General features: G+C 37.4%; 3 protein-coding genes across 7 annotated transcripts; 2 read left to right on the top strand and 1 right to left on the bottom strand.

Moving 5' to 3' along the window:
• The first annotated feature begins 181 nt into the window (after nucleotides 1–181).
• Nucleotides 182–7,844, top strand: man1b1b (mannosidase, alpha, class 1B, member 1b). Of its 5 annotated transcripts, none has more exons than XM_026211518.1 (14): nucleotides 182–351; nucleotides 1,329–1,475; nucleotides 1,623–1,731; nucleotides 2,010–2,083; nucleotides 2,213–2,361; nucleotides 2,509–2,600; nucleotides 2,772–2,951; nucleotides 3,348–3,496; nucleotides 3,588–3,776; nucleotides 3,882–4,072; nucleotides 4,238–4,358; nucleotides 4,438–4,632; nucleotides 4,725–4,856; nucleotides 6,067–7,844. In XM_026211518.1, exons 2-14 carry the CDS (start codon nucleotides 1,377–1,379, stop codon nucleotides 6,271–6,273), a joined length of 1,887 nt encoding a protein of 628 aa, XP_026067303.1. In that variant the 5' UTR covers nucleotides 182–351; nucleotides 1,329–1,376; the 3' UTR covers nucleotides 6,274–7,844. The 5 variants fall into 5 exon arrangements, with proteins under 5 accessions (XP_026067303.1, XP_026067301.1, XP_026067302.1 ...); XM_026211516.1 differs by having other exon boundaries at nucleotides 182–357; XM_026211517.1 differs by having other exon boundaries at nucleotides 182–371.
• Nucleotides 7,845–8,095: 251 nt separating this feature from the next.
• On the bottom strand, nucleotides 8,096–12,704 carry dpp7 (dipeptidyl-peptidase 7). Its single transcript, XM_026211520.1, has 13 exons — nucleotides 12,440–12,704; nucleotides 12,140–12,284; nucleotides 11,906–12,045; nucleotides 11,596–11,759; nucleotides 10,700–10,835; nucleotides 10,533–10,614; nucleotides 10,260–10,426; nucleotides 9,925–9,985; nucleotides 9,697–9,815; nucleotides 8,891–9,047; nucleotides 8,669–8,733; nucleotides 8,438–8,508; nucleotides 8,096–8,331 (listed from the first exon to the last, which is right to left on the bottom strand). The coding sequence occupies exons 1-13, from the start codon at nucleotides 12,533–12,535 to the stop codon at nucleotides 8,229–8,231; spliced, it is 1,506 nt and encodes a 501-aa protein (XP_026067305.1). The 5' UTR covers nucleotides 12,536–12,704; the 3' UTR covers nucleotides 8,096–8,228.
• A 1,565-nt stretch (nucleotides 12,705–14,269) lies between these two features.
• Nucleotides 14,270–21,991, top strand: LOC113049300 (NADPH oxidase activator 1). Its single transcript, XM_026211519.1, has 16 exons — nucleotides 14,270–14,414; nucleotides 14,643–14,822; nucleotides 15,502–15,584; nucleotides 15,802–15,910; nucleotides 16,892–17,026; nucleotides 17,232–17,339; nucleotides 17,618–17,677; nucleotides 17,758–17,795; nucleotides 17,918–18,056; nucleotides 18,277–18,345; nucleotides 18,844–18,922; nucleotides 19,282–19,361; nucleotides 20,370–20,524; nucleotides 20,676–20,781; nucleotides 21,415–21,538; nucleotides 21,649–21,991. Exons 2-16 carry the CDS (start codon nucleotides 14,649–14,651, stop codon nucleotides 21,753–21,755), a joined length of 1,566 nt encoding a protein of 521 aa, XP_026067304.1. The 5' UTR covers nucleotides 14,270–14,414; nucleotides 14,643–14,648; the 3' UTR covers nucleotides 21,756–21,991.
• The last annotated feature ends 2,686 nt before the right edge of the window (nucleotides 21,992–24,677 follow it).

Here is a 24,677-nt window from a genome sequence, read left to right as displayed (position 1 = left end):
AGTCTACCACGTTCATTTATTATACTCTAATTACAATTTCAGTGCAGAATTGTGTATTATAAACCTGTAGGCTTGTGTGGTGAATAACAGATGGGCCAAACCATGAGTTTCTAGCTTTCTCTTGATTGGTCCCAGTTTGTGGCGCATCTGGCGCCCTCTAGAGGGTTATTTTGGAAAAGCCACAAGTTGCCTTGTGTACAACACGCCTCCTCCTTACAGCTGGCATGTATTCGTCTCCAGGAAATCGCTTGTTTCGAGAAAAAATGGCTGCAATATGCTACATTTAATCCTTAAGTATTTTCAGACGCGTCGCTGGGAAAGTCGCATGTTGAAGAGTCGAATGGGGTTTCTGTGAGTGTGAGTGATCGCTGGTGAGCTCAAGGCCCTTCAGTGATGCCTCGGACCGTCGTGAGATCCTGAGCCGATCAGAGCTCGAGGAGCTCCGCTTCACACAGCTGAACGCTCGACGTACTTCAGGATGTCCGATCTCTGCGCTTAATCCTGCGTGAACATAAACGTCAGAGAAAATTAACCCAGAATGAGTTTTTATTATTTACTAAATGAAGAAACTAGTCGGTTTTTGTACTAAATAAAATGGAAATAGTTTTAAGGGTTCTTTAATAATGTAAAGAAATCAGTTTCAGTCAGTTTTGTAGTCCGTGAGAAAGCGTTTTCTGACAGTAGACAACCGAGAACAGGTTCTGAAAAGATTAATTTGTACAATATGCCGAAGCCAATTTATTTCCTTCATATTCGTTTTCTCTGCCGCTTTGGAGGGACATCGTAAAATACTCATTCGCGTGCTGAAGTGGACTGGTATGAATCGGTTCTTTTGAATGAATCAAGTCGAAGTGGTTGTAGAATAAATAATGAATCGGTCTACGATTTAAATATTATTCTTGTTTGGTTAGATTTTTTTTATCGTGATATAGTTTGATAATTGGATTGGTTGGACGATATCGGTCTTTTGAAATCAATTTTTAAAAGGGTCTCATCAGTTAACGAGCAGCAGCTTTAGACTTGATCTGTGAAATAAACTTTTACAGTGTATTTTTATGTTAATCAAAATACATCATAATTATTTATGCCTTCGACGTCTTTAAACTGAAAATGTAAAACATAAAAAATGGTTCTCTGTGTTTGTGTTGTAAGTACTGCCAGCTGCCCACGCAGCTACAGTCAGGACTGGCGGTGTCTTAACGCCTATGTGAACTGCCTAACTAGACAGCACTTTTGAACATCATGGTCAACCCAGAAATGTCGTACAGGTAGACCGCTCTGTAGGTTTTTAGACAAAGTTTGTTCTCTCTCTCTCTCTGTGTAAACAGAAACCTGGCCACTGAGTTTATGCACAGTCTGGAGAGAGACAGTGAATCATGCTGCCTCCATCAAGAAGGGATTTTGTGTCTCTGACTCTCAGCGAAAGTGGCAGCTACACCGACAGCAAGCAGTGGCACCGGCAGTCCTGCTGGAGAGTGAGTTTAATATTCAACAATCTTTCTTTTCTTAACATTGTGCTTTATCCAATAGTTTGAAAGCCCATCTGTAGGGTAATCTGATTGTTTTGCCCAATATTTCATTACATAAATGTGATAATACAATCATTATGGCTTTGTTACCAGAAATGGAAACAGCTGTCCAGATTGCAGCGCAGCTTGATCTTGTTTACACTCATGCTGCTGTTCATTTGTGGAATTGCCACATCTCCCACTCTCATAGGGCACTGGAGAGGTAAGATGCTATAAAAACAATTGAAAATGCGCTTCCAAACTGTCTTGTTGAAAAATAAAAAAACAAGAGTAATGCATAAAAAAATTGTAATATGGCCTCTTTAAAGTTGAGATGTAACGAAAGTAGAAGAGCTTTTCTGATGCATAGCCAATTGAAATAGTTGGTTAGAATGAAGCATATCTGATTGTTTGCTTTCAGGTATATCAGATCAGTAACATGTTTACAAAGCAGACTCATGCCTTCAGACTCTATACCTTTTCTGTGTTTATGTTTCTCAGATGGTGTGGTAGGAGAGAACGGGTACGATGGAAAACAGCCATCTAAGTCCATTCTTCCTGAGCCGCCCTCTGAGGTTAGTCCGACTTATGTTTCTTGCTTTCTTGCTTTTTGGATGGCCTCTTTTTATGAGTAACCTTATAACTCAAGGTTACAGGCTGTGCTTTTTGCTGCTATTTGAGGTTCGTTTTTTTCTGAAAAACAGAAAAAGGAGTACCGTAGACGTGGACCGCCTGTCTTGCAGAACCGTTTGCAAACCAAAACAAATGTTTCGGGTCAGTTGGGAGTAGAAACCCAGGGACTGGACCTGAAAAATGAAAATAAAGGATCTGAAGGAGGAAAGCCAATCATTAGGTTTGTTGTTTAATGTCATCTGTAGTGAAATACCTTATAAATGCAAAAGCTTGTGCATTTTGCGAGATAATGAGCTTGTATAGAAGACTTTATAATCTTAATGATTTGTTTATTATTATTATTATTATTTATTTCTCACGTGTGTAGTTGGCATGGAGCTATGGTGGCAGAAGAACAGACATTTGATACTGACACCAAAGACACAGAAATCCAAGACGACCCAGCTTCATTAGCACATGGTTTGTTATTTTGTCAGCTACACTCATTTGATATTAAACCGGATAAGTTGCTCAATCTATAAACACTTTCTAAATATAAACCCATTTTATGCAGCTGATCTGCCAAATGCATTTGTTTCTTTTTATGGATTGCGCTAAAGCAGCTGTTTCCTGTGTTTCTGTTTCTTTCAGCTGAGAGCAGGCTGGAGGCTGTGAGAGAAGCTTTTCGACATGCCTGGAAGGGTTACAAGGACTTTGCTTGGGGTCACGATGAGCTAAAACCAATCTCTAAATCATATGGAGAGTGGTTTGGGCTTGGGCTGACCCTAATTGATGCTCTGGACACCATGTGGATCTTGGGTCTCAAAGAGGGTAATTAGGTCTGCTAGAGAAAATACATTACTGAGTCCAAAACAGACTTTTCTTGTGGGGACAAAAATCCAGTCCAAGTCACAAGAAATGATATAACTTTTCATTGTATAATTTCAAATCTATTACATTTTTTAGAAAAAGTGTAATATATAGTTGATATATTTTTGGTGGACAAAACAGATCAGCCCTAAACTTACAGCCTTGGTTGAACCCACCTTACTATGTCAGGCTGGTTGAGATGTTCAAAGAAACAAAGCAATTCTAGCATCACAGAATCACCATTTTCACACTTTTCTGGGAAGATGACTTAATATTGATATGTTAAGAAAAATTATGTTGTAACAGAAAAATGATCTGCTATCTTTTATGGTGTGTAATGTGGTTTCTTATTGACAGAGTTTGCAGAGGCCAGGGAATGGGTGGCCAGAGAGCTCTCCTTCGATAAGAACGTGGATGTTAATCTGTTCGAGAGCACCATTCGTATACTGGGTGGCCTTCTGAGTACTTACCATCTGACTGGAGACTCCTTGTTCCTGGAGAAAGCCGTAAGAAGGATATGGTTTTAAAAAGCATTTAAAAGTTTTTCTTTATCCTGTTACTGTGTTCTGGTGATTTTATCACATGACTCATTTTCAGAAAGATATTGGCTCCAGACTGATGCCTGCCTTCAACACTGCCTCAAAAATCCCCTATTCGGATGTGAATATTGGGAAGGGGACGGCTCATCCTCCGCAGTGGACTTCAGACAGTACCGTAGCTGAGGTCACTAGCATTCAGCTAGAATTCAGAGAGCTCAGTCGACTTACCGGAGACCCCAAATACAAGGTCAAGACAACGGACAGTCTTTCTCAGTTAAGACCCGAACACTCCTTTAAGCAATTCTGTTCTCATAGCAACAGGTGGTTACTTTTCTTCCGTTTCGTTCTGTAGCTGGCTGTAATGGAGGTGATGAAGCAGGTGCACAAATTGGATGGGAAGCAAGATGGGTTGGTGCCAATGTTTATCAATACCAACAATGGCCTGTTCACCCATCAGGGCATTTACACACTGGGTGCCAGGGCTGACAGCTACTATGAGTACCTGCTGAAGCAGTGGATACAAGGAGGCAAGACTGAGAACGAGTGAGTAGTGTCTCTATACGTTTCAACTTTCAACAGTTAATACCAAAATTTCAGCTGTGGTATGATGACAGCCTGTAGTGCGAATACGAACTCAAAAATGAGTGACTGTTAACCTTATACATATACAGGTTCAAAGATTTATGTGCTCCCATTTTTTTTTTTCAGATTGTTGGATGATTACTTGCTGTCTGTGGAAGGTGTGAAGAAGAACCTCCTGAAGAAGTCTACTCCTTCCGGCCTTACATTTGTTGGAGAGCTCTCCCATGGCTACTTCAGTCCCAAAATGGTATCCTAGTTCTCAAAGAAAAACAAGCCCTCAGGCCCAGCAGAATCAAATAGCTCATGTAGCACCTTTTTTCTTCAAGGACCACTTGGTTTGTTTCCTGCCTGGCACACTTGCACTGGGGACACATTTCGGCCTTCCTGCGGATCACATGGAGCTGGCAAAACAGCTGATGGAGACTTGCTACCAGATGTATGCCCAGATGGAGACCGGTCTGAGCCCGGAGATAGCTCATTTCAACATGCATGAGGGCAGCACACAGGATGTAGATGTGAAGGTGAGCTCAGGAAGAGCTTTCAGTTGGCGGCTGGGAAACAGACGTTTGTTTGTGAAATGAAATGGTCTTTTTGATCTCGTAATGTCCTACAGATTGCAGACCGACACAACCTTCTGCGGCCAGAGACTGTAGAGAGCCTCTTCTACATGTACAGAATCACTAAGGATAAGAAGTACCAGCAGTGGGGCTGGGAGATCCTTCAGAACTTCAATAAGCACACAAGGGTATGTGAGCGAGACGAGTACACTGTCACTTTGAAATGTTTTAGAACATGCAAAACTGTGGAAGGTGCATGTTTTGCATGTTTTCCATTGTAAATGGTATGTGAGATTCAAATGAGTGCATAAACAATCATAGTGTGTTGAAAAGAGTTTTCAGATGGTGTACAGTTTCTGGTGTGTTTTTTAAGTTTGTGCTTTTGCATGATTTTCTCACAATGTCGTCCACAGTCCCATTGCTCAACAGTTTAATTATTTATACTACTGTTCAAAAGTTTTGAGATCAGTACCTTTTTTATTAAATTGCGTTTTAATTAATATTTTTTAGCAAAAATTAACCAAGTTAATCAAAAGTAACAGTAAATACATTTCTAATGTTACAAAAGGTATTTCAAATTCTGTTCTTTCAAACTTTTTTATTGATACAAAAATCTAGAAACAATTGTGGTTGAAATCATGGTTTAAAAAAAAAAAAATTTTTTAAAAAAAATTTTTATCATTGAAAATAAGTTATGTTCTTAAGCACATATCAGCATAATAGAATGATTTCTGAAGGACCATGGCATGGCGATTTCTGAAGACCGGAGCAATGTCTGCTGAAAATTCAGTGTTGCATCAGGAATAAGTTACATTATAAAATAAAAATTAATAATAAAAAACAGTTTTACCTGTACTTTTGATCAAATGTATCCTTGGTGAGCATAAGAAACGTTTGTAAAAAACATTTTACAAATCTTACCATTTGTTCTTTTTTTTTCAGGCATGAAACCTTTTGAAATGAATAAAATATTAAAAGGACATGGGAAGTTTAATTCAGCAAATCTTTGTCTAGCTGTGCTCAGTTGTAAAGTGTTTCTTTCTCTAATACTAATGTGAATGTCATCTCTAAAGTTAGTTAAAGTAGAAGCAGAAATCCTTATCCATTCATCTTTGGTCAGAAAATGTGCAATTGAATGCTGGAATACTGTAAGAAAAATGTGTTCCTCATGACTGTGTTTCAAGATTGTTTTTCAAACTGGCCCAAAGCCCAACTTTGGTGCTCTGTCAGAACGAGACTCGTGATATAATTTCTTCTCATATTTCTTGGTTTATTCAAACATTGTCTCGCTCCATTTGCAAATGTACTTGCACTTTCTCTCGCTGCTTTTCTGAACTTCAACAGTTGATTGTTACCAAACAACCTGCAGTACAGACTCGCGTGTTCCTCTCCCCACAGGTTCCCACCGGAGGTTATACTTCCATAAACAATGTCCGTGACCCAGCCAATCCCAACCCTCGAGACAAGATGGAGAGCTTCTTCCTGGGTGAGACACTCAAATACTTCTACCTGCTGTTTTCTAATGACCCCAACCTTATCAGCTTAGACAAGTACATCTTCAACACCGAGGCCCATCCTCTGCCCATATGGCCACAAGCAGAGTGAAGGACCCAAAAGCACACGTGCAGAACCAAACACACCTCTCTCAGGGCCATGAACACATTCGATATCCAAACTGCCATCTTTTTGTACACTCTTTGTAATTGAAAGCCACTTACTGGTAAAAATAAATAAATTTAAACAGCCATGACAGCAACTAGTAATAGTACTAGTAAGAGTTTATGAATTTTTTTTACTGTATTTATGCTATTGTTATGCTGTCGATCAGCTAGGTTGCTGAATTAGCCCATTGCAGTCTCTCAGCCTAAGCACACGGACAAAAATGTTCATACTGTGAAACCTTATGGGGACTGCAAGCACTTTATAGTGTGTCTTCTTATAATGAAAGAATTACTGTTTGTGTCATGGGGATTTAGGGGGTCTTTGATGGTCTATTTAGCTTTGCAAAAAAACCTTTTCCTTACATCATAAGTTTTATTTGTTTCCCAGAGCTTATATCATCTATGTGAACATTTAATACATTCTGTGTAATTATCAGGCAGCATTGTATGATTTTATCTTATCTCGTGATCAAGCACATGCAAGGGGAAATGTTTGTGTTTTTATGAATTATTTCCTATATTTCTTTCATTTTGTGTTTAAAACCCCAACCTCACTGTGAGGGATTTGTAAAATGTCTTTCCTGTGAATAGGCGAAATGAACTTATTTATTTTTTTATTTTTTGTTTGGTGTTGTTGAGCTTGGTGTTCGTTACAGGGTTTATTATTTTTATATATACATATATTAAATGTATTTTTCTGACATTAAAACTCACTAGCAGGTGGACCATTATAATTATTTAGTTGCCTTTTTTTGTGTGTGTGAGTGTTTTCAGTCAGAATTATGTATTTTAATAGAGCGATAATCAAGCACAATGTTTTTAAGGGATTATATTATGGCAGTTTTCACTCTTTCAGGGGACCTATATCAGATGTGATTGTGTCAGTAGTATTTTTATGCGTGAATGATGAAGAACTTCATGGTATTGGTAGATTATTTTGTCAAATATGAAAAATTGGATTGTTTTCTTGGGGTGGTTTTCTTAGAACTTTAAAGAATCTTCAAATTCCCAAGTGTAAAAGTGTAAAGAAAAGCTGAATGTTGGCTATTAATTTTTCGCTACTTTTTACAGATCAGTTTGTGGGCCTGAGCTTAAATAGAATAGATGTTGCTGTTTACACATATTATAAATGTACTATGTGCATTGTATTTGAAAAGATTGGTTGAATATTACATTTCACTGTGCAGAATCTTATATTAATATCCAGTTTTTTGTGGGTAGTATGTACATTAAAACCACTGCAGATGTTCATCAAGGGCTGAGCATTAACCGGTTTGTTGTCGTCGTGGTATAGTGAGGAGTTCTGTTCCGCGTGTGCCTTTACATACAAAGCAATGACAAATGTTGTCTATTTTCAATCCAGAGAATCAAGTTTTTATGAGAATTCAGTCTATTTTAAACATCTCATTCCTGTTGTGAAGCGATCTACAATTTGTTTTATGTGAATAAATACTTTTGAGATCATTTATAATACAGTGTGGACGTGTTAAATCGACTTGCTATCTGTATTCTCATTGCGTGAGAAACTGAAGACCGCTAGACTTAGTTGAGCTTGTGTATCTCACAGATTTCAAATTAAGGGCTTTTCATGTCTCATTATTAGATGCCTCATGCATATTGACGAATCAACATTTTGAATCATTCATACACCAAAGATGTGACATGAACTTATAAAAAAATATTGTAAAACGGGTGTGATGAGACAAGTGATATGTGGTACAGCTAGACATATTCCTTTTAATGAAACATAAGAGTGAGTTTGTACATGTTTCTTTTCCCTTTCTTTTTATTGACGTTCATATTTCTTAAATGTAGCTTTTTAATGTCCATTTCTGTGGAAAATAAATGGTTTTAATCAATATTTTACAATGCAAATAAAAAATTGTACAGAAAAATGAATCATGCTGACTCCTTCATTGCTGCCTCCACCCACTGAGCAATGATTTCAGACTCCTTCTTCCGAGCCACAACCACAGACTCCGGATCGTTAGGGTTGGACTCCCTGAGCGGGGAGAAACACCCCAAACAAACAGAATGATCAGATGACAAAGCCAAATGACATGCATTTTATAGTCTTCATTTCACACGCAAGTTCTGAAAATGTGCACCTCAAATCCAGATGATGAGCTCCCTCTGGTATGTTGATGGCAATCAGTGATGGACTGAGTGACTTCCTGATCTGCAGGTGAAAATAATTCCATCATTTCACAGAGAAGCACAACAAAACACTTTTTCCGTAAACCTCAACAGCAACCAATAACAAGGGAATTACTAAAGTGAATTATTCAGATCATCATTTTTAGCAAGGAAAAAAAAGGTTTAAAGTAAAACTGTCTTACCCCTCCATTAGCCCAAGGATCAAGATCACCATTGGAAAATATGATATTGCTTGCGGTGGAGAGATCTAGAAGACAAAATTCAAATGGATGCAACACTGAGAATTTCATTGCAAGCATCCAATGAATATTAAAAGGACCAAAGACTAGCAGAACCTGATGTATATAATCATGAGGTAAAACCTTTAAAAAAAAAAGAGGCACAGTTTGGTAGATACAGCTTACCATCGCCCCAGAACTGGGTCTTCAGCCACCCTTGACGTGGGATCACCCCCCATCTCTTCGAGCAATACTGTTCTCTCTGCTGCTCGGTGAATGTCATAGGCGGGAACATATCTGTAACGTTGTTACTCTCAAAGCACATCTCGATCTCAGTGCAGGCCTAAAAACAAATACTTTTTTTTTTATATACAATTGCAAGTGAAAGAAATGTCTGTTCATACTATAATGACCCTAATACATCAGATTAAACTTTTAAAAGTTACAGAAGTAATTTAACATGCATTTCTAAAAAGCAGTGTCAAGTATTTGGACTGAAGAACTTTGGAAACTGGAGACGATTTAGAATTTCTGGTTCCATCGTCCTGAAGTCAGTGGTCTTTTTGGAATATTTTTATTTGTGGTTACTGGCAACTGAAAAGTATAATGTCTTGTAAAAGGTGGTTGCTAACACTTAGCTAAGAGGTTTTCAGAAATATTATATGTCATCAAGTGCTCTTGCAATCTTTTCCAATTATTGTTTGTTTAGAGTCTACGTTTAGCTTTTCACTTGTGATGGTTGTTTTTAGACTTCAAAAATCATAAATGATCATTTAACGTTTATCTTGATTAACAAATTGTGTAAGAATCAAACTTTTGTTGGAAGGTTTTTTTTTTCTCCAATAATCCAAAAGTCAATGGAAAAATCATTTTGAAAACAGGGCGATACAAACTTCTGTGTTGGCCTATAAAATGACGTCATCTCTGCAGCCTCCAAATACATTTGTGTTAAAATCTAATATCCAGGGTTTAGAGAGAACTAATCAATGTACCTGGTAATCCCATGCATAGCTGTTAAAGCCAAGGCCACAGCCAGTGGGATCTGCACACTCCACATAGAGACTGTAGAGGTCATAACATGTGAGCTGGCCAGTGGAATTATACACAATACCTGTGGGGCGGCATAGCATTAATGCAGAAACCATTTGAGCCTTGCCAGTACCAAAGGGATTTAAAAAAGAAACAGAAAATGAAATCTGCGCAAAGCTGCTGTCATTTACCAACAGTATCTCGGAGTGCCGACATGAGATCAGTGCCATTCAGCATGGTTCCACATGCCACCTGTAAAAGTAAAAAGCACTGTGACTTATCTTTGAGACACACAATCAAACCGCTTCAGTTCCAACTGCAGGAACTGCACTGCTAAGCAACTTTAAATGGAACCAGATGGGCTGGAATGGTTTCATTTGCTGTATGCATCAGAAAAACATTTGATTAACATCATTAGGTTTTGCATTAAGCACTGAAGTATTTCGGTGAAAAGCTTTTTATTTATTTTTTGGCTATCCCCTTTCCATTTGGTGATGAATATTCATGCTAGTGACAAGTCCAATACCTTCACTGGGAAGGCTGGCATGCTGCCCATGAAATGAGTGCTGTAGGGATAATCCAACATGGCCATCATGGTGAATGCGTTACGTAAGAATCCGTTCAGCTGATGAATGTCCTCTGGGGTGGAGGGAGTTTTACACAGGGAGAAGGCAGACTGGATGCGTCTGTAGTCTAAATGAAGCATAAATGGGAAAATATGGAGAATGAAATGCATTTTTAAGAACAGCATGCACAGATTGAACAGATTGATCCATTCTGAGTGAATGACAATGGATACCTTTCAGTTGTGCCAATGTGTTGAGCTTCTGGAAAGCTCCTTGCACGGCATCTCTGCAGGCAGGCTTAAACTTCTCAAAATCCTGAATAAACAAATCAATATTATGCTGATACAAAATCATAAAGGCATGCTTTAAAACAAAAGAAAGGGATTCAATATGAACATACAGCAGTAACATCCTGGAAAAACTGTCTAGAGTCTCCAAGGCCTGCGGTGGACAGAATAGGAGCACTAGCAGCTAACGCCCCTGTCACAATATTCGGGTACCTTATCCTCATGTAAACGCTTAACATTCCTCCATAGCTGAAAAACAGACATAACATACACTACCAATTACAAAAATGAGAATAAGGATTATATATCAAAATGTCATATTCCTGTGATGGTAAAACTGAATTTTCAGCAGCCATTAGTCCAGTATTCAGTGTCACATGTTGCTCAATTAACATTTCTTAATGTCAATGTTGAAAACAGTTTTTACTTATTTTTTTATTTTTGTGAAATCCTTGGTATGCTTTTGGGAACATTTGAACATTTTGGGGGGAAAAAATAATACAAAAAGAAAATACTTTATTTAGCAAATATGCATAACATTTATCCAAAGTAAGAGTAAAAAATATTTAGTGTCCCAATAGATTTCAATTTCATATAAATGCTGTGCTTTTGAACTTTGTATTCAAAGAATGCATCATGGTGTCCACAAAAATATTAAGCAAAATATTTTTTTAAAGATCATGTGACACTGAAAACTGGAGTAATGGCTGCTGAAAATCTAGCTTTGCCATCACAGGGTTTTACATTTTAAATACTAAACAGAAAATGTTATGTTTAAATATGTTAAATTATAAAAATATTTCACCAATATACAGTACAGGCAGTTTTTGTTTTTTATTTTTGTTATTATTCTATTTGTTTAGCTTGATAATAATAGAATAATATTATGTTAAAAGTACGGATATATACACACATATATACATATACACACACACACACACACACATATACACACACATCAGAAGATGATATGTTTCTCATCAAAATAAAAAGCTCACTGAGAACCCACCTTCCACCAAAGACGATGACTGGACATTTCTGAGCTCCCAGTTCCTTCTTCAGCTCTGTGATCATGACTGCATAGTCAGCCAGGGCCTGCTCCACCGTCAACAGCCCCACCGCAGGGATATTAAATGAATCCTTCCCAAATGGAAGAGATTTTCCATAGTACCTCTAGAGTTTAAAGCAAAGCTTAAGATTAGTAGACAGTTATAGACTGTATGACTGCATAAACCTGACCTCAAAGACTGAGTGAACGGTCCCAACTTGTCTAACTTCCTCCATGATCATATGATTCAACAGTTACATGAAAATCTTACATGCTCAGCAAATATCACCAAGGCTCCCTGCACTGCTGCCAGCTCTGTGATGAACCCTGAATTCTGTGCAAACTCCCATATGTCCCCTTCATTCCCAGTGTAGAAGAAAATAGGTCCATTGCCTTTCTTCCAGTACTGATCTACAACACACACAATGCACTCACTCAGTATGGATATAATTGAAAAAAGATCATAAAAGTTCTAACAGATGATAGTGTGGTAGATTATCATCACCTGTAATAAGGTAGCGCTGATCATATGTGCCATTGCCAAGGCTGTTGTAATTGAAGTGGTCTAAAATTTGTTTAAAATACTTTTCCTTGAAATCAGGAGCAAGGTCTCTGTGAGATGAGATGGCTTCATTGTTAAGCTTTTCCTTCTAAAAAAGAAAACGCCCCCAAGAGGGAAATAAAAAAAAACATTCCAAAGAGGACAAAAGAACGGAGAGATTTGTAAGAAAACAACTGAAACAGTTAGCAATACACTGTCATAAATCAACAGACAAATATAGAAGAACTGAAGAACAGAACTTGCCACAGATAAACGTGTCTCGGTTTTTCCACCGAAGATCAGCAACATGAATCCCAGGAAAAGCCCATTAGCAGCCATTCTCACAGAGACCCCAGACATCAAGCCTGAAATCTAGCAAAGTTTCATGAATTAATCACAAGGTTATTGACTGTCATGTGATCATGTCAGCTGTCATGTGACCTGTGCCATTGTTTACGAGTCGTCTATAAACGTTACAGACAAGCGCTTATCGCCAACTGGGTCAAGAGTACGGTGCTTATGTTAAAGGTTGTCAAATTTCTAAGCAATGATTAGCAGCTTCGCAGTCAGTTAAACAATAACGTAGCCAATAGTTTCAAAATAAAAGTCAATTTCAACGAGGTTCCAAGAAACATTTCAAAGTAAAAGTCTTCATGGATTAAAATAACTTTTCTTGTAATTTCTACGATGTACGCAAGGGTTTTCCTCGTTCTTCTACTGGAAAAAATTGGGCTTAGACGGAAAGCATCTTCACATATGTATTTATTTATTTATTTATTTTCAAAAGACCTTGTGGAAAAAAAAAAAAAATCTAAATCCGAGAAAATACCAAAATTATTTTCGATTTCGGACGTCGTGGGAGCTCAACCTCCCCGGACTGTAACCATCTCTCTCTCTCCAAAAAGGCTGCCCTAATTCTTCACAATGCGAAAAACATGATCTAAATTTTTTATATCTGTTATCAGCAAGAGAAGTGGAAACTGCAAATGTGATCCATAATAGACAGAGTTGTTTAATAATGACGTCAACAGTCCAGTCCTAAATGTGGTAATGATGGAGATTAGGATTTGTTCACTAATTTGTTCAGTGACCATTTCTGCAGTGGTCGTTACTAACCAGAAGGTGGCGACACGTGTCTTGTGTGTGTTATAATGAGGAAGTCTTTGGATCATTCACATTTGTAAGCATGCAAACAAATGATTTTTTTTTTTTTTTAAGTTTCATTCACAACCCCCGATTCGTTCAGAAAGGAAGCACCACTACTACTGGTAATAAACAAGAAGGAGAAGAACACAGGCTTCAAAATGTTTGCAACACATATAACAAAACTTAATGTATTACACATGAACGAAGTGATGTAGGTTATTTTTTTAGTAATTTACATTTTCTTTTTTTTTCTTTTTTATTGTCTTCTGGGTATAGACTAACCATCGATATTTGCAGCTTTTTTATTTAGGCCTATAAATACTGTAAGAACGGAGGAGCCCTTGATGGGTTGTTTACCAAACATCTGTAGCGCCATCTGCTGTACATATAGTTAAATTAGATTAGATTTGCTCTCTTGGATATTTCACTTGTATCTCAGATAGTTTATCATGTGTCAACATATATCTTAAGATATCCAAATCTGGACAAATGTGCTACAAATGTGTAAAAAAAAAAAAAACTGCACAATGTATCTCAGTTTCCATTTTTGTTTGTTTGTTTTTAGGATACTGTAAATTAAATGTAATTATAACCTTATTTGGGATAAATCTAATCTTGTTAAGTAAAAATAGTAATATAGTAATGCTGGAATTTCTTCCCTCCAGGCTTTTTTGTGACTGTTTCCCTATTAAAATAAACATCAGGTAATAACTAAGTGCTTCCTGGTTGTGTAACTCTTGTCCAGTCAACCTTAAGTTTCTGTCCTTAGTGTGATGTATATGTTATTGTGTAAGTGTGCACATTGTCTTTCTTAAATTTCCTTACACAACACATTTTTGTTTAAGTGAGCCATTGTGTACGTGCCCTACTTGCTGCTCAACAAGTCTCTGTGTCTCTCTTCTGGGAATGTGGGACTTCCTGAAGGCATGGCAAGTGGGAGGAACCACAGCTGTGTTTCACACTACAAAAATCACTTCCCTGTGAGTTCACTAAGAACTCTGGCTTACACCTGTTCAACGCTCATATTCATGATTGATCACTTCTAGAAAGCAGTCAAAGTTCCTGACTTATCTCTGTCAGTTTCTGAGCAGTGGTAAGTGTCAGTCATTGTACTACTGTAGTATTAGGTTTTGCTTTTATGGTTTGATTTTCTTACAAAAACCTGCATAGCTCATAGTTTCACCTGTATTTGCGGGCAGCTGTCACATTCAATCTTTTTGTTCTTAGTGTTGTTAGCAAGCAAAATATTGGTGTTTTCTCAGTACATCTTGGTATAGAGCTATTCTAAAATATCAGTTGATTATTTTTTATTTTGTTCTAGAGGGCCATGCTGTACATAGAGTTGATCAAGCTGTGGGACGAGGCTGTGAGAGCAATAGACAGCCGGGACTGGCAGGGTGCTCTCACTAAACTCAACCAGATCACTGAACACAACTGTCGCACTATGTTTGTGGTTGCTTCGACACACATTGCCCTGGGTCAGGTGGAATCGGCCATCAAGGTACAATCATAAATGTTACGCTTTATGTTGCAATTTAGCATTGTCTTTGGTGGTTAAACTATTTTAGAAAAATTGACAAAATACGATTATCCTTGTGCCATCCTAAAATGTAAAAGGCAGCTGTGTGTTTGAATGTATAAAGTCCTAATTTGCACTGTGAAAATGATTATTATAAATGTAGACAATAGTATTCTAACTCTAATATTGTCATATCAATTTATCTTAATAGACCTACTTTTTATTTTAATATCAATTTATTTGTTATTTATGAGTTTACAGATTTAGAAATTAGAATTATGTTTCTTTTTAAAAAGTTGTTGAGGAAGTTAATTAAATATCTTGTTTTTTAAATGTATTTTATGTATTTTATTTATTTTAGATTATGTATTTTATCTTTAATAATATATTTGTATTTTCCCCACAAATAAATTTTAAATACAATTATTATTATTATTATATAATGATATAATTTATCCATGGTTCCCCAGTGCTGCCTTGTGGCCCCCTGGGGGCCCCCTTTACCCAATTTGAAAACCCTTTGCTTAGTTAATAATTTAGGCATTTCAAGGTAGTTAAAAAACAGAAATCGGAAACATAAACTGTAATTTTTATGTGTTTGTTAGATAAAAACGAGATGTTTTTTGAGATGACTTTGACGGTGTCAAATAATGTCTTTTAGGCTCTCGACCAGGTAATCGCAAAGGATTCATGTCTTGCTGTGGGATTTTTTCAGAGGTCTGCCGTTCATATGATGGCAAATAGGTGAGGATACTGTCTCTCTAAGAATGAGCAGACTAGTCCGTCTGGTACGCTACAGCGTGATGCAACACAAACATCTCAAACATTGACTTCTTTTGTTTAAAGTTGATGTCCTGGACAGCTGTTTTACTTTGATCTGACACTACCTCTTTGTTCTCTTGCTCTCTCCCTGTCACATTCTCTTTATATTTCTGTCTGTGTCACTTTTTCTTAACACCAGGCTGGAGGAGGCATTGGCTGATTGTATATGGGCGCAGAAATTCATGAGGGAAAACCCTGTTATTGACTACAAACAGCTGGGTCTTCGCTTTAAATTGTACACCTGGCAGGTCAGAACATAAGCATATTTTTCTTTGTATGTGCAAAAAAAGTTCAACCAAAACCATATATAAAAGTATGATTGTTTGAATTTATTGCACATTTTTTTCTATCTAGCTTAGTGTCAGCTCTGCCATTAAACATGAACGTTGATGGGGTTCACCTGCTCAGATATCCGTCACAAGGCCTCTTTGAGGGCTGAGTGAAAAAGCTCCATGGTTATGCAATGTCAAATGCCAGGGTGAAAGAAGATAAGACATATCCAGCATTCCTCAGTTGTCAGGTTAAGCTCAGGTTAGCCTGAACAGATTTCTGAACAGACAACCTTTCTATTCCTCAAAAGCCTATTAGCTGAAAAATAGAAACGTTTGCTTTTTAGAAATTTCACAGAGCCAAAGAGCTAAATTTGCACCACTAGTCCATTGTTAGAAATGAGGAATATGTACTATAGGTATGGTTTATGTGATTTCCTTTAATAGAGGTGACGGAATAATGAGTCCTGTTCAAGGAAATGAATTACTTTACAGTTTCCCAAGAGTGCAGTTAAAACTATAATGTTACTTTAGATGTGTATACACACACACACACACACACACACACACAAGGCTGTATTAATTTGATAAAAAAAGATACAGTGAAATCAGTAATATTGTGAAATGTTATTATAATTTAAAATGTAAAATAACTGGTTAGTGTCCTATGATCCTTAAGAAATCATTCTAATATGCTGATTTGCTGCTCAAAAAACATTCATTATCACAGTGACAAACAGTTGTGATGTTTAATATTTTGGTGGAACTTGATCATTTAAAAAAAAAAAATCATTGAACAGAGAGTAATCTAAAAATCTTTTATAACATTTTAAATGTATTTACTGTCTCGATTTTATGCATACTGTACTTGCTAAATAAAAGTTTTTGTTTTTGTTTTTTTTAACTGAATTTTGTAATGAACAGTGTGTACAACTTGTGTGGGGTTTTTTTCACTCGTAGGTCCTTTATAATGCAGCAGCCGTCCACTCTAGACTGCAGCAATGGGACAAAGCCAGGGAAATTCTGACGGCGGCCTCAGAGGAGAGAGGAGCGGGCCGGAGCAACTTGATAGACATAGCTCTAGAGGCTATTTCTGTAAGACCTATGTTATCATTTTATTAAGAAAATGCTAAGAGGACACGGAAAAGTTTTTTTCTCTCTTAGTGCAAGAGATCCCTGCTACATTATGATTGCTCTTTTACTGATAATGGATCACTGAACGCAGTAGATTGTGATGATTTCAGCAGCCTGTGTTTTTTTCGCTGACAACACTAAACTGAAATGTCCATTTAATTCCCAGAGGAGAGAGGTTTTGGAGCCTCTCTTGGTTCCTGAGGGTGAAGTGTTCCGTCCCAGGAAACAGGAGGTAGACCAGCTTAAACCGAGGGACTTCTTGGGTGAAGCTAAGGTGACTCGCATCTTCGCACTGTACAGTTGCTTTAAAAGCTGTTTGGAAATTAACTATAAGATGCAAAATCCAATATTATTAAAGCATAAGACATTCAAACACAAAAGAAGTGATACAGTTGAAAACTGGAAAAACCCAATGTGCCCAAAGTCAAATATTACAAACAAACACATGGAATGGCATGTATGCAGAACATTAAAAATGCAAATGTTTCCTGTTTCAAGTAACATGCTCTAAGTCAGTGGCTCAACCAATATTTGTAACGTTATCTTGAGCAGGTCATCACTTCTTTGATTCCAAATGATGACTTCAGAGGTTTTGATCCTCTCAGACCACAGGTACAGTTACTACCTGATATACTACACCTGTCAAATTTTGGTTTTTGGTTTCTAACTAGACATTATGTATGTCTCTGCAGAAACCAGGGTACTATGAGCCAAAGGTAGAAGATGGCCAGTAAGTATTCAATATACAGGAAATATAAAGACCAGCTTAATACACAGATATAATATATTGTACTATGCTAAATTTAAGCACAAAGTATTCCTAATTAAGCTGAATATGTTATTCCTGCATAGGGACTCTCGTTACATGATAACGAAGAGTGCATATGTGGCAAAAGGGGCAGGGGAGCTGACGGTGCCTGCAGGAGCAGAAGTGTTTTTGTACAGTGATGATGACAAGGACGGACTGGCAGTCGTCATTTATGATGGAAAGGTGGGATGCTCTTTCTTTGTAGAGTATGATGGACTGTTACAGAGGATTTGGTGGCACATTGAATGTTTTTCAACTTTATAGTCTCGTTTTTTTATTATTATTCTGACATTCACAAAAGCAGTTGAAGTGGCATCATCAATATGATTTATGATATTAAACATTTGACAGAATATAGATTAATGACTTGGATATTTCTCTTTGTTAACTTTACAAATATCAGAAAGGTCTGGTTCCAAAGTTCCTGCTTGAACCCATGGGCAAGAAAAACAAGGGGAAAACCAAGCGAATTGTAAGTGTCCCTTTGTTTGTTTGTTTTTTAACTTCCTTATATGAACTCTTTCATTTGCCACAAAGTGTGTTTTATTTTATTTTTTTATAGTGTCTTGGTATTTGCCAAGTCTTACCCAGCTTTTCTCTTATTCAGTATGTTGAGCTTTATGAAAGAAGACAGTTTTAAAAGCTTTTTAATTCTAGTCTAAAAATGTGCTTACACACTTTATAAACCACAGAGATTTGGCAAAGACTGCGCTTTGCCTCAGCACACAATTACTTTTAGTAGCTTTGTGAAGAAAAGAAAAGCAATCATGAAAATAAAAAGGGTTTTAAAGTTTACAGCCTCATGTTACCAATTCTGACAGATATGTGATGATTAATTGAGCAAAAAATGGATCTACGTTTCCTTGCTTGGCATACTGGATTAGCAGTGACCTTATTCTATAGTCTCTGATGGTCTAAATCTGAATTAAAGTCCCATATTTATTGATTTTTTCTTTATATTTCTTTGAAGGAACTTGCCAATGGCATCCCACTTCCACCAGCCCTAAAACCCCCAAATCGACCACAAGCTCCATCTCAACGTTCTTTAGGTACAGAAAATAATTCAGATAAAACAGACACATTTAAACTGAAACTGTTAATGTCTTAAGTTTTTGTGTGTGTGTGTGTGTGTGTTTTCTTTTATTTCATAAATATATATTATCATAAAAAACTAAAGATGATATCATCTGTAAACTTTCTCTTTTATAATATTTGATAGATGTCATTATTAAAATTGCACTGGCATTGTTTAAATACTGCACATGCTCCAGCATGTTTGCGTGATGCCCTTATGTGCAGTTTATGTGCATTTCCTGTCTCTCCTTTAACTGTTCTAAAAATAAAAAGCAGAAATGACTGTACTGTTATTGTGGAGAATGTACTGTAAGTTTCGTCCTCTCTCCTGTAGAGTTGCAGCCCTCCTATGCCGCTGCTACCCACACAACTCCTCCTACAACCGGCAACTCCACCCGCGTCCCTACACAGCAGGTGAGTAACGAAACACACTTGAAAATGATGAAAGAATGCTGACCTTGTGGCAGGGCAAAGCAGTGATCCCTTTAGAATGGAAACTCCAGCGTTTTATTTTACCCACACAATCTGTTTTTGCCAGTCAGTTTATCTTTATTTATTCAGTTCAAGTTTTGTTCAACAATCAGAGATATTACTGAATATTAAGCGACTTTAAAACAATAAACTTAAATTACTAAAAATGATTTGTTCATTGAATGAAAGGACACAGATTTGTGGTCTATCAGCGTGGTTTGAAAGACATGGTTTATCAACAGATGTGTGCGTAAGAAGTTTCATGTAAAGTGTCTACCAGCTTATCCTTATATGTAGGATGTGTGTAAATATAAGGACAAAATATGATAACATTTCATGACTATGCACGGTTGATAAATAAGACCCCAGGTCTATTCACATATTTGGCTGCATCCTCTGTGCTTATATCTTAATATATTTCTGCAAATTTATTTTATCTCCTTGTCCAATTTGTCAAGCCTGAAAGCCAGCATTTCTGACAGTATCATGTACTGAAGATGGAAATAGAAGCAGAGCATGATTAATGCAGTGGCCGTCATGGTTGATCTTTTGTGTGAGACGAGATCTTTTGAATGAGTTTTGTGACTCAGACATGAAGTGGAGTGGAGTGTTGAGGCAGCAGGCCTTTGATTTGGCCTGATTCAGTCAGGAATACACCCAAGGGAGCAAAAGAAAGCTGATAAAAATTTGAAAAGGGGACTATTTGAGGCCACTGTCTGGCAGGGAAACCTCATTACCTTGTGACAAAACTTATATCTGTATATGCAAATAACTTTTGCAAATGTAATATGGAAAAGTAGTATTTGAAATTGAAATTTCAAGTTCTTGTATTGTATTGTAACTTCATATTCACTTGGCTTACACCTTCCAGTGAACTGATCATATGTAGCTCTGTTATCTTAGCTTTAACCTCAGATGTGCCCCCCCCCCCCCCCAACCCCAATTTCTCAGGCTCAAACTTCACCTCAGGAGTCTGGATCAGTCATAGTCAAGGTGCACTATTCATATACCATGGCTCTGAGAGTCCCTTTAGAAACTTCTTTCCTGGATCTGCAAGACAAAATCACTGAAAAATTAGGACAGCCTCCAATGAACGTTCGCCTCAGGTAATATTGCAGACCTGCAGTCTACTTGACCTGCTTTTAGTTGCCATAAATTCCCAGCTTTAAAGTATGTTAGAACTCTGGTCACATTTTTTCATTATACAAACCCCCACACCCTTACATCTCTAACGCATACCACTACTTCCTCTCACAGACACAGAAGGAATGGCACCAGAGCACTAACACCACTAAATGGTGATGATAGACTGGATAGCCTGGAAGATGTGGCTGAATACGGATGTGCCCAGATTTGGTGCCAGGTAAACAAATTGCCATTTTTGACTAATTACCATCAGTGACTTACAGGGATCGTTCACCCAAAAATGAAAATTGTCATCATTTATTCACCCTTATGTCATTCCAAATCTGTTTTGTATACGTTTCTTTTTTGTGTTAAGCTCAAAAGAAGACATTATGAAGAATTTTGAAGAATCAAACAGTTGTTGGTTCCCATTGACTTTTATACTGTAGTAGGTCAAGAAATACTATGGAAGTCAGTGGGCACCATTGACTGTTTGATAACCAGCATTCTTCTAAATATCTTATTTTGTGTTCATCATAAGAAAGAAATTCATACAGCTTTGCAAAGTCATGAGGGTAAGACAATGATGACAAATTGTTCATTTTTGGGTCTACTATCCCATTAATATACATTTTGTACCACTGCTGTCAACAAACAGAACTGCAAAATTCTAGTTTGGTTAGCTTATCTTGCCAAAATGTTCTGCCAGTGATAGAGCTAGTGCTTGCACAATCACAGTGTTTTCAACATTTGAGGAAATCAATGTATAACCTTAAACCTTTTATTAAACTCCATGAACTTTGATCTATTATGAATCTATTATGCAATTTTTTATATGGTGGCAACCTTTTTTTTTTCATCTTGTCCCAAGAACGAGGAACCTCTGGCCAACAGGGCCATTCTCTATCAGATGGTGGCACTGTATGACTACAGTGCACAAGGCCCAGAGGATTTAGAATTCAGTGAAGGCGACACAATTGACATTCTGAGTGAAGGTACATAAACATATGGGTATCTTTTTGTTATTCATTTTGTTTTTCATTTTGTTATTAATGTTACACACAAGTGATGGGTTAAGACAAGTATTTTTTTTTCCATTTTGCAGTGAATGATGAGTGGTTAGAAGGACACATTGCTGGAAATATCGGCATCTTCCCTCGAAGTTTTGCTTATCGGGATACAGACCACATCAGTGGGGCATCAACAGATTGACACAGCCTCTAAACATCAACAGTGGCTGTATTAGCCTTCAGTGAATAAGAACTTTCTCATGTGCATCGACAGTCTTGAGGGGCCCATCTGTTAAAAATGATTATTTATCTCCATGCCAAAATTTGTCTGTGCCTAACTGCTGTCTCAATGAACATGATCATAATAACTTTTGAGCATACATTTTAAAATTTGAAATCAAAACAATTCCTACTCTCTCTCTCTCTCTCTCTCTCTCTCTCTCTCTCTCTCTCTCTCTCTCTCTCTCTCTCTCTCTCTCTCTCTCTCTCTCTCTCTCTCTCTATATATATATATATATATATATATATATATATATGTATGTTTTTTTACTTAATGAGATTACAGCGGTATTTAAGTGCTTTTAACTGGAACATCCATATTCTGTCTAAATTAGATGCCAACTGGAAACTCTTGGCTTGTCTTACAGAGTGAGTTCATTTAATATTAATAGAAAAGTGAGAATTTCAGGTACTATTTGAGATCACAAAACAGGGCGGCTAGAGGCCAAATCCAAAGTTTTAAATAGTGCTCCATGGGATGCCATTTTTAGTTTACATCATTGCCACCCACCTCTTCTTAACCTGCAGCTGACATTGGTATCTATCATATACAAAATGAACAGCAGAGCAATGCAGCAAAAAGAGATGATTTAACTTGCATCACACCCATACAATACACAGCGCTGGCAGATTTTATTTCCGACTTGGTCAGATGTCACAAAATGGCTTTTAAATCAGCCCTGTCCTGTAGTGAGAGCTGAATACACCTCAGCGAGGTATCTGTAATGCAGTGTTTAATGGCGTGGTGTGCTCTGTCAGACTGGGCACTGGGGCATGGCACTGCAGCATACGATCACTCTGCTCTTTTATATTGCTGTAATTATGTGGTTGGCAGAGCCCAGCTTGATGCACATTTCCCTCAATTCCCATTAAACATTCTGCTATTAATCAAAACTGTACTGCATTCTGACCCAACGTTTACCGATCAGTTCTTCCCCTCCTACCTTCTGTCCTTGGATTTTTATTTGTCAAAGAGTGAAATTCGGCGTCATGTTTATGAGCTGTTCTAAATGGTGTTGTGTAAGTGTCAGGGAGTTATACAGTTTAACATGTTTCAGCTTCAAAACAAGCTTCTGTCAGTTGTAACATAACTGTATTTGGGTCTTTGTGTAGCCTATTTGATAGTCTTGACTGCACAACATATCATAAAAGTTAGTTGTTTATTCTGTACGTCACTTACTCTGTACTCAAAAGGTGATGTGGGACTCCTTATCAAGAAAGCAGACTGCAGAAAACAGCCAACTATGATGGTGCAGGGGGAAATCTGGAGACTTAATTTTAAGCCAAGAGAACAGGAGTTACTCAAATTAGGTTAAACCAACCCAACCACACAGCTTCATTAAATCACTCTCACAAACACGCACACACACAAACGGAGAAAGAATGGACAAGGGAAGATATTTGGTATTTTAGCACTTAATTGAATTACTGGCATTCATTTTGGAGCACTTTTGAGTGTGTATGTGTGCTTTTGGTAAGTGAGTCATAGTTGTGCGTGACTTACAGCTGAAGTGAATTCACTTCTACAGTGCATAAAGATCAATGAGCATCTCTATTGTCTCATTTAGGCCCATTAATTGTTCATTAATTTCTGCCACAATGTGCTGATGCCAAGAGCGGTAATTGCAAATTAGCAATGAATTAGACTCTTTTGCTGCAATGTCACCATCTTAAAGGGCTGTAAATCAGTGGGTTGGACACCTGGTAGAACGAAGAAAGTTCAGTTGAGAGGGTCTATAGATGTTTAGTCTCATTTTCTACAGAGGCTGTTGTCATTTATTTTAATGTTTAGTACATGTTCACGTTTATTTTATTACGCTGCACTCTGTTTCGTTTAATTTGTATTATTGATATTTTTAATTATTTGATTTAACACCTATGTATACAGTCTCCCTGGAAACACAAATGCACTTTGTTGCTGTGGGGCCAGTAAAACACACTACATTAAAAACTGGTTTAGGTCTCTGCAGAAACGGATGAGGTTACAGCCTTAATGCTAAATACAGCCTTAAAGGGAGCAACAGTCTGTCCATATGAGTTTATTAATAGCCCTGAGTGAGACTATTGGTGAACTGTAGGTTGTGGATGTCTGCTGACAGGCCTTTCTAATTCCTCTTTATGAGCTTAGAGGATGACACGGGTGTTTTAACTGAGCTTTCACAGCAGCTGAAATCCACAGACTGGCCTAAAACCTTGCTGGTTGTCTTTTAAGCACATTAGACAGCCTACATAAAAAGGATAATTATAATTGTTTAAAACAATTCATGGACTGCCATCAATGTGCAGTATGGATTATGCAGATTTTTTTTAGCAGCCTCTGTGAGAGTCGGGTTCTCGCAACACTAACCTGATTTGAGCAGAGCTGTGTTTTAGATGTGATATTACTCTCTTTTCCCAGGCAGACACAAGAGATAAGAGAGCTTCAGGTTTAAAGTGTACTCTCAAATGAAGCACACACACATAAATGCGTCCAAACACTGACCTCGTTTTGTAAATCTGTTCAAAACAGCTTTCACTGCCCTGTCTTAACTTACGATAAGAAATCAGCTGTAAGATTGAAATGTAAGGGCCTTTAGAATTTCATCTGCACTGAGATATTTCTTTTTAAAGTGTTCCAGAGGAAAATGTCAATCATAATCAGGTTTGGTTGTCATTACTGAAAAATTTATTTAGGTCACTACTATTCTGGAAGTTTTTCTGTGTTTAATGGCTCTCTGGAACACTTGATTCCGATTGGTCAGTTGTGGCTTTGCTAGGTCAGATATTTTTGATCTCTAAATGGGATGTTCCACCATTGCCATACTGGCACAATTTTTATGTTTCATTGCAGATTGATAAATTAATC

This window comes from Carassius auratus, chromosome 30 (assembly GCF_003368295.1).
Source record: "Carassius auratus strain Wakin chromosome 30, ASM336829v1, whole genome shotgun sequence".
Classification (NCBI taxonomy): domain Eukaryota; kingdom Metazoa; phylum Chordata; class Actinopteri; order Cypriniformes; family Cyprinidae; genus Carassius; species Carassius auratus.
This window is presented reverse-complemented; position numbering and strand designations above follow the sequence as displayed.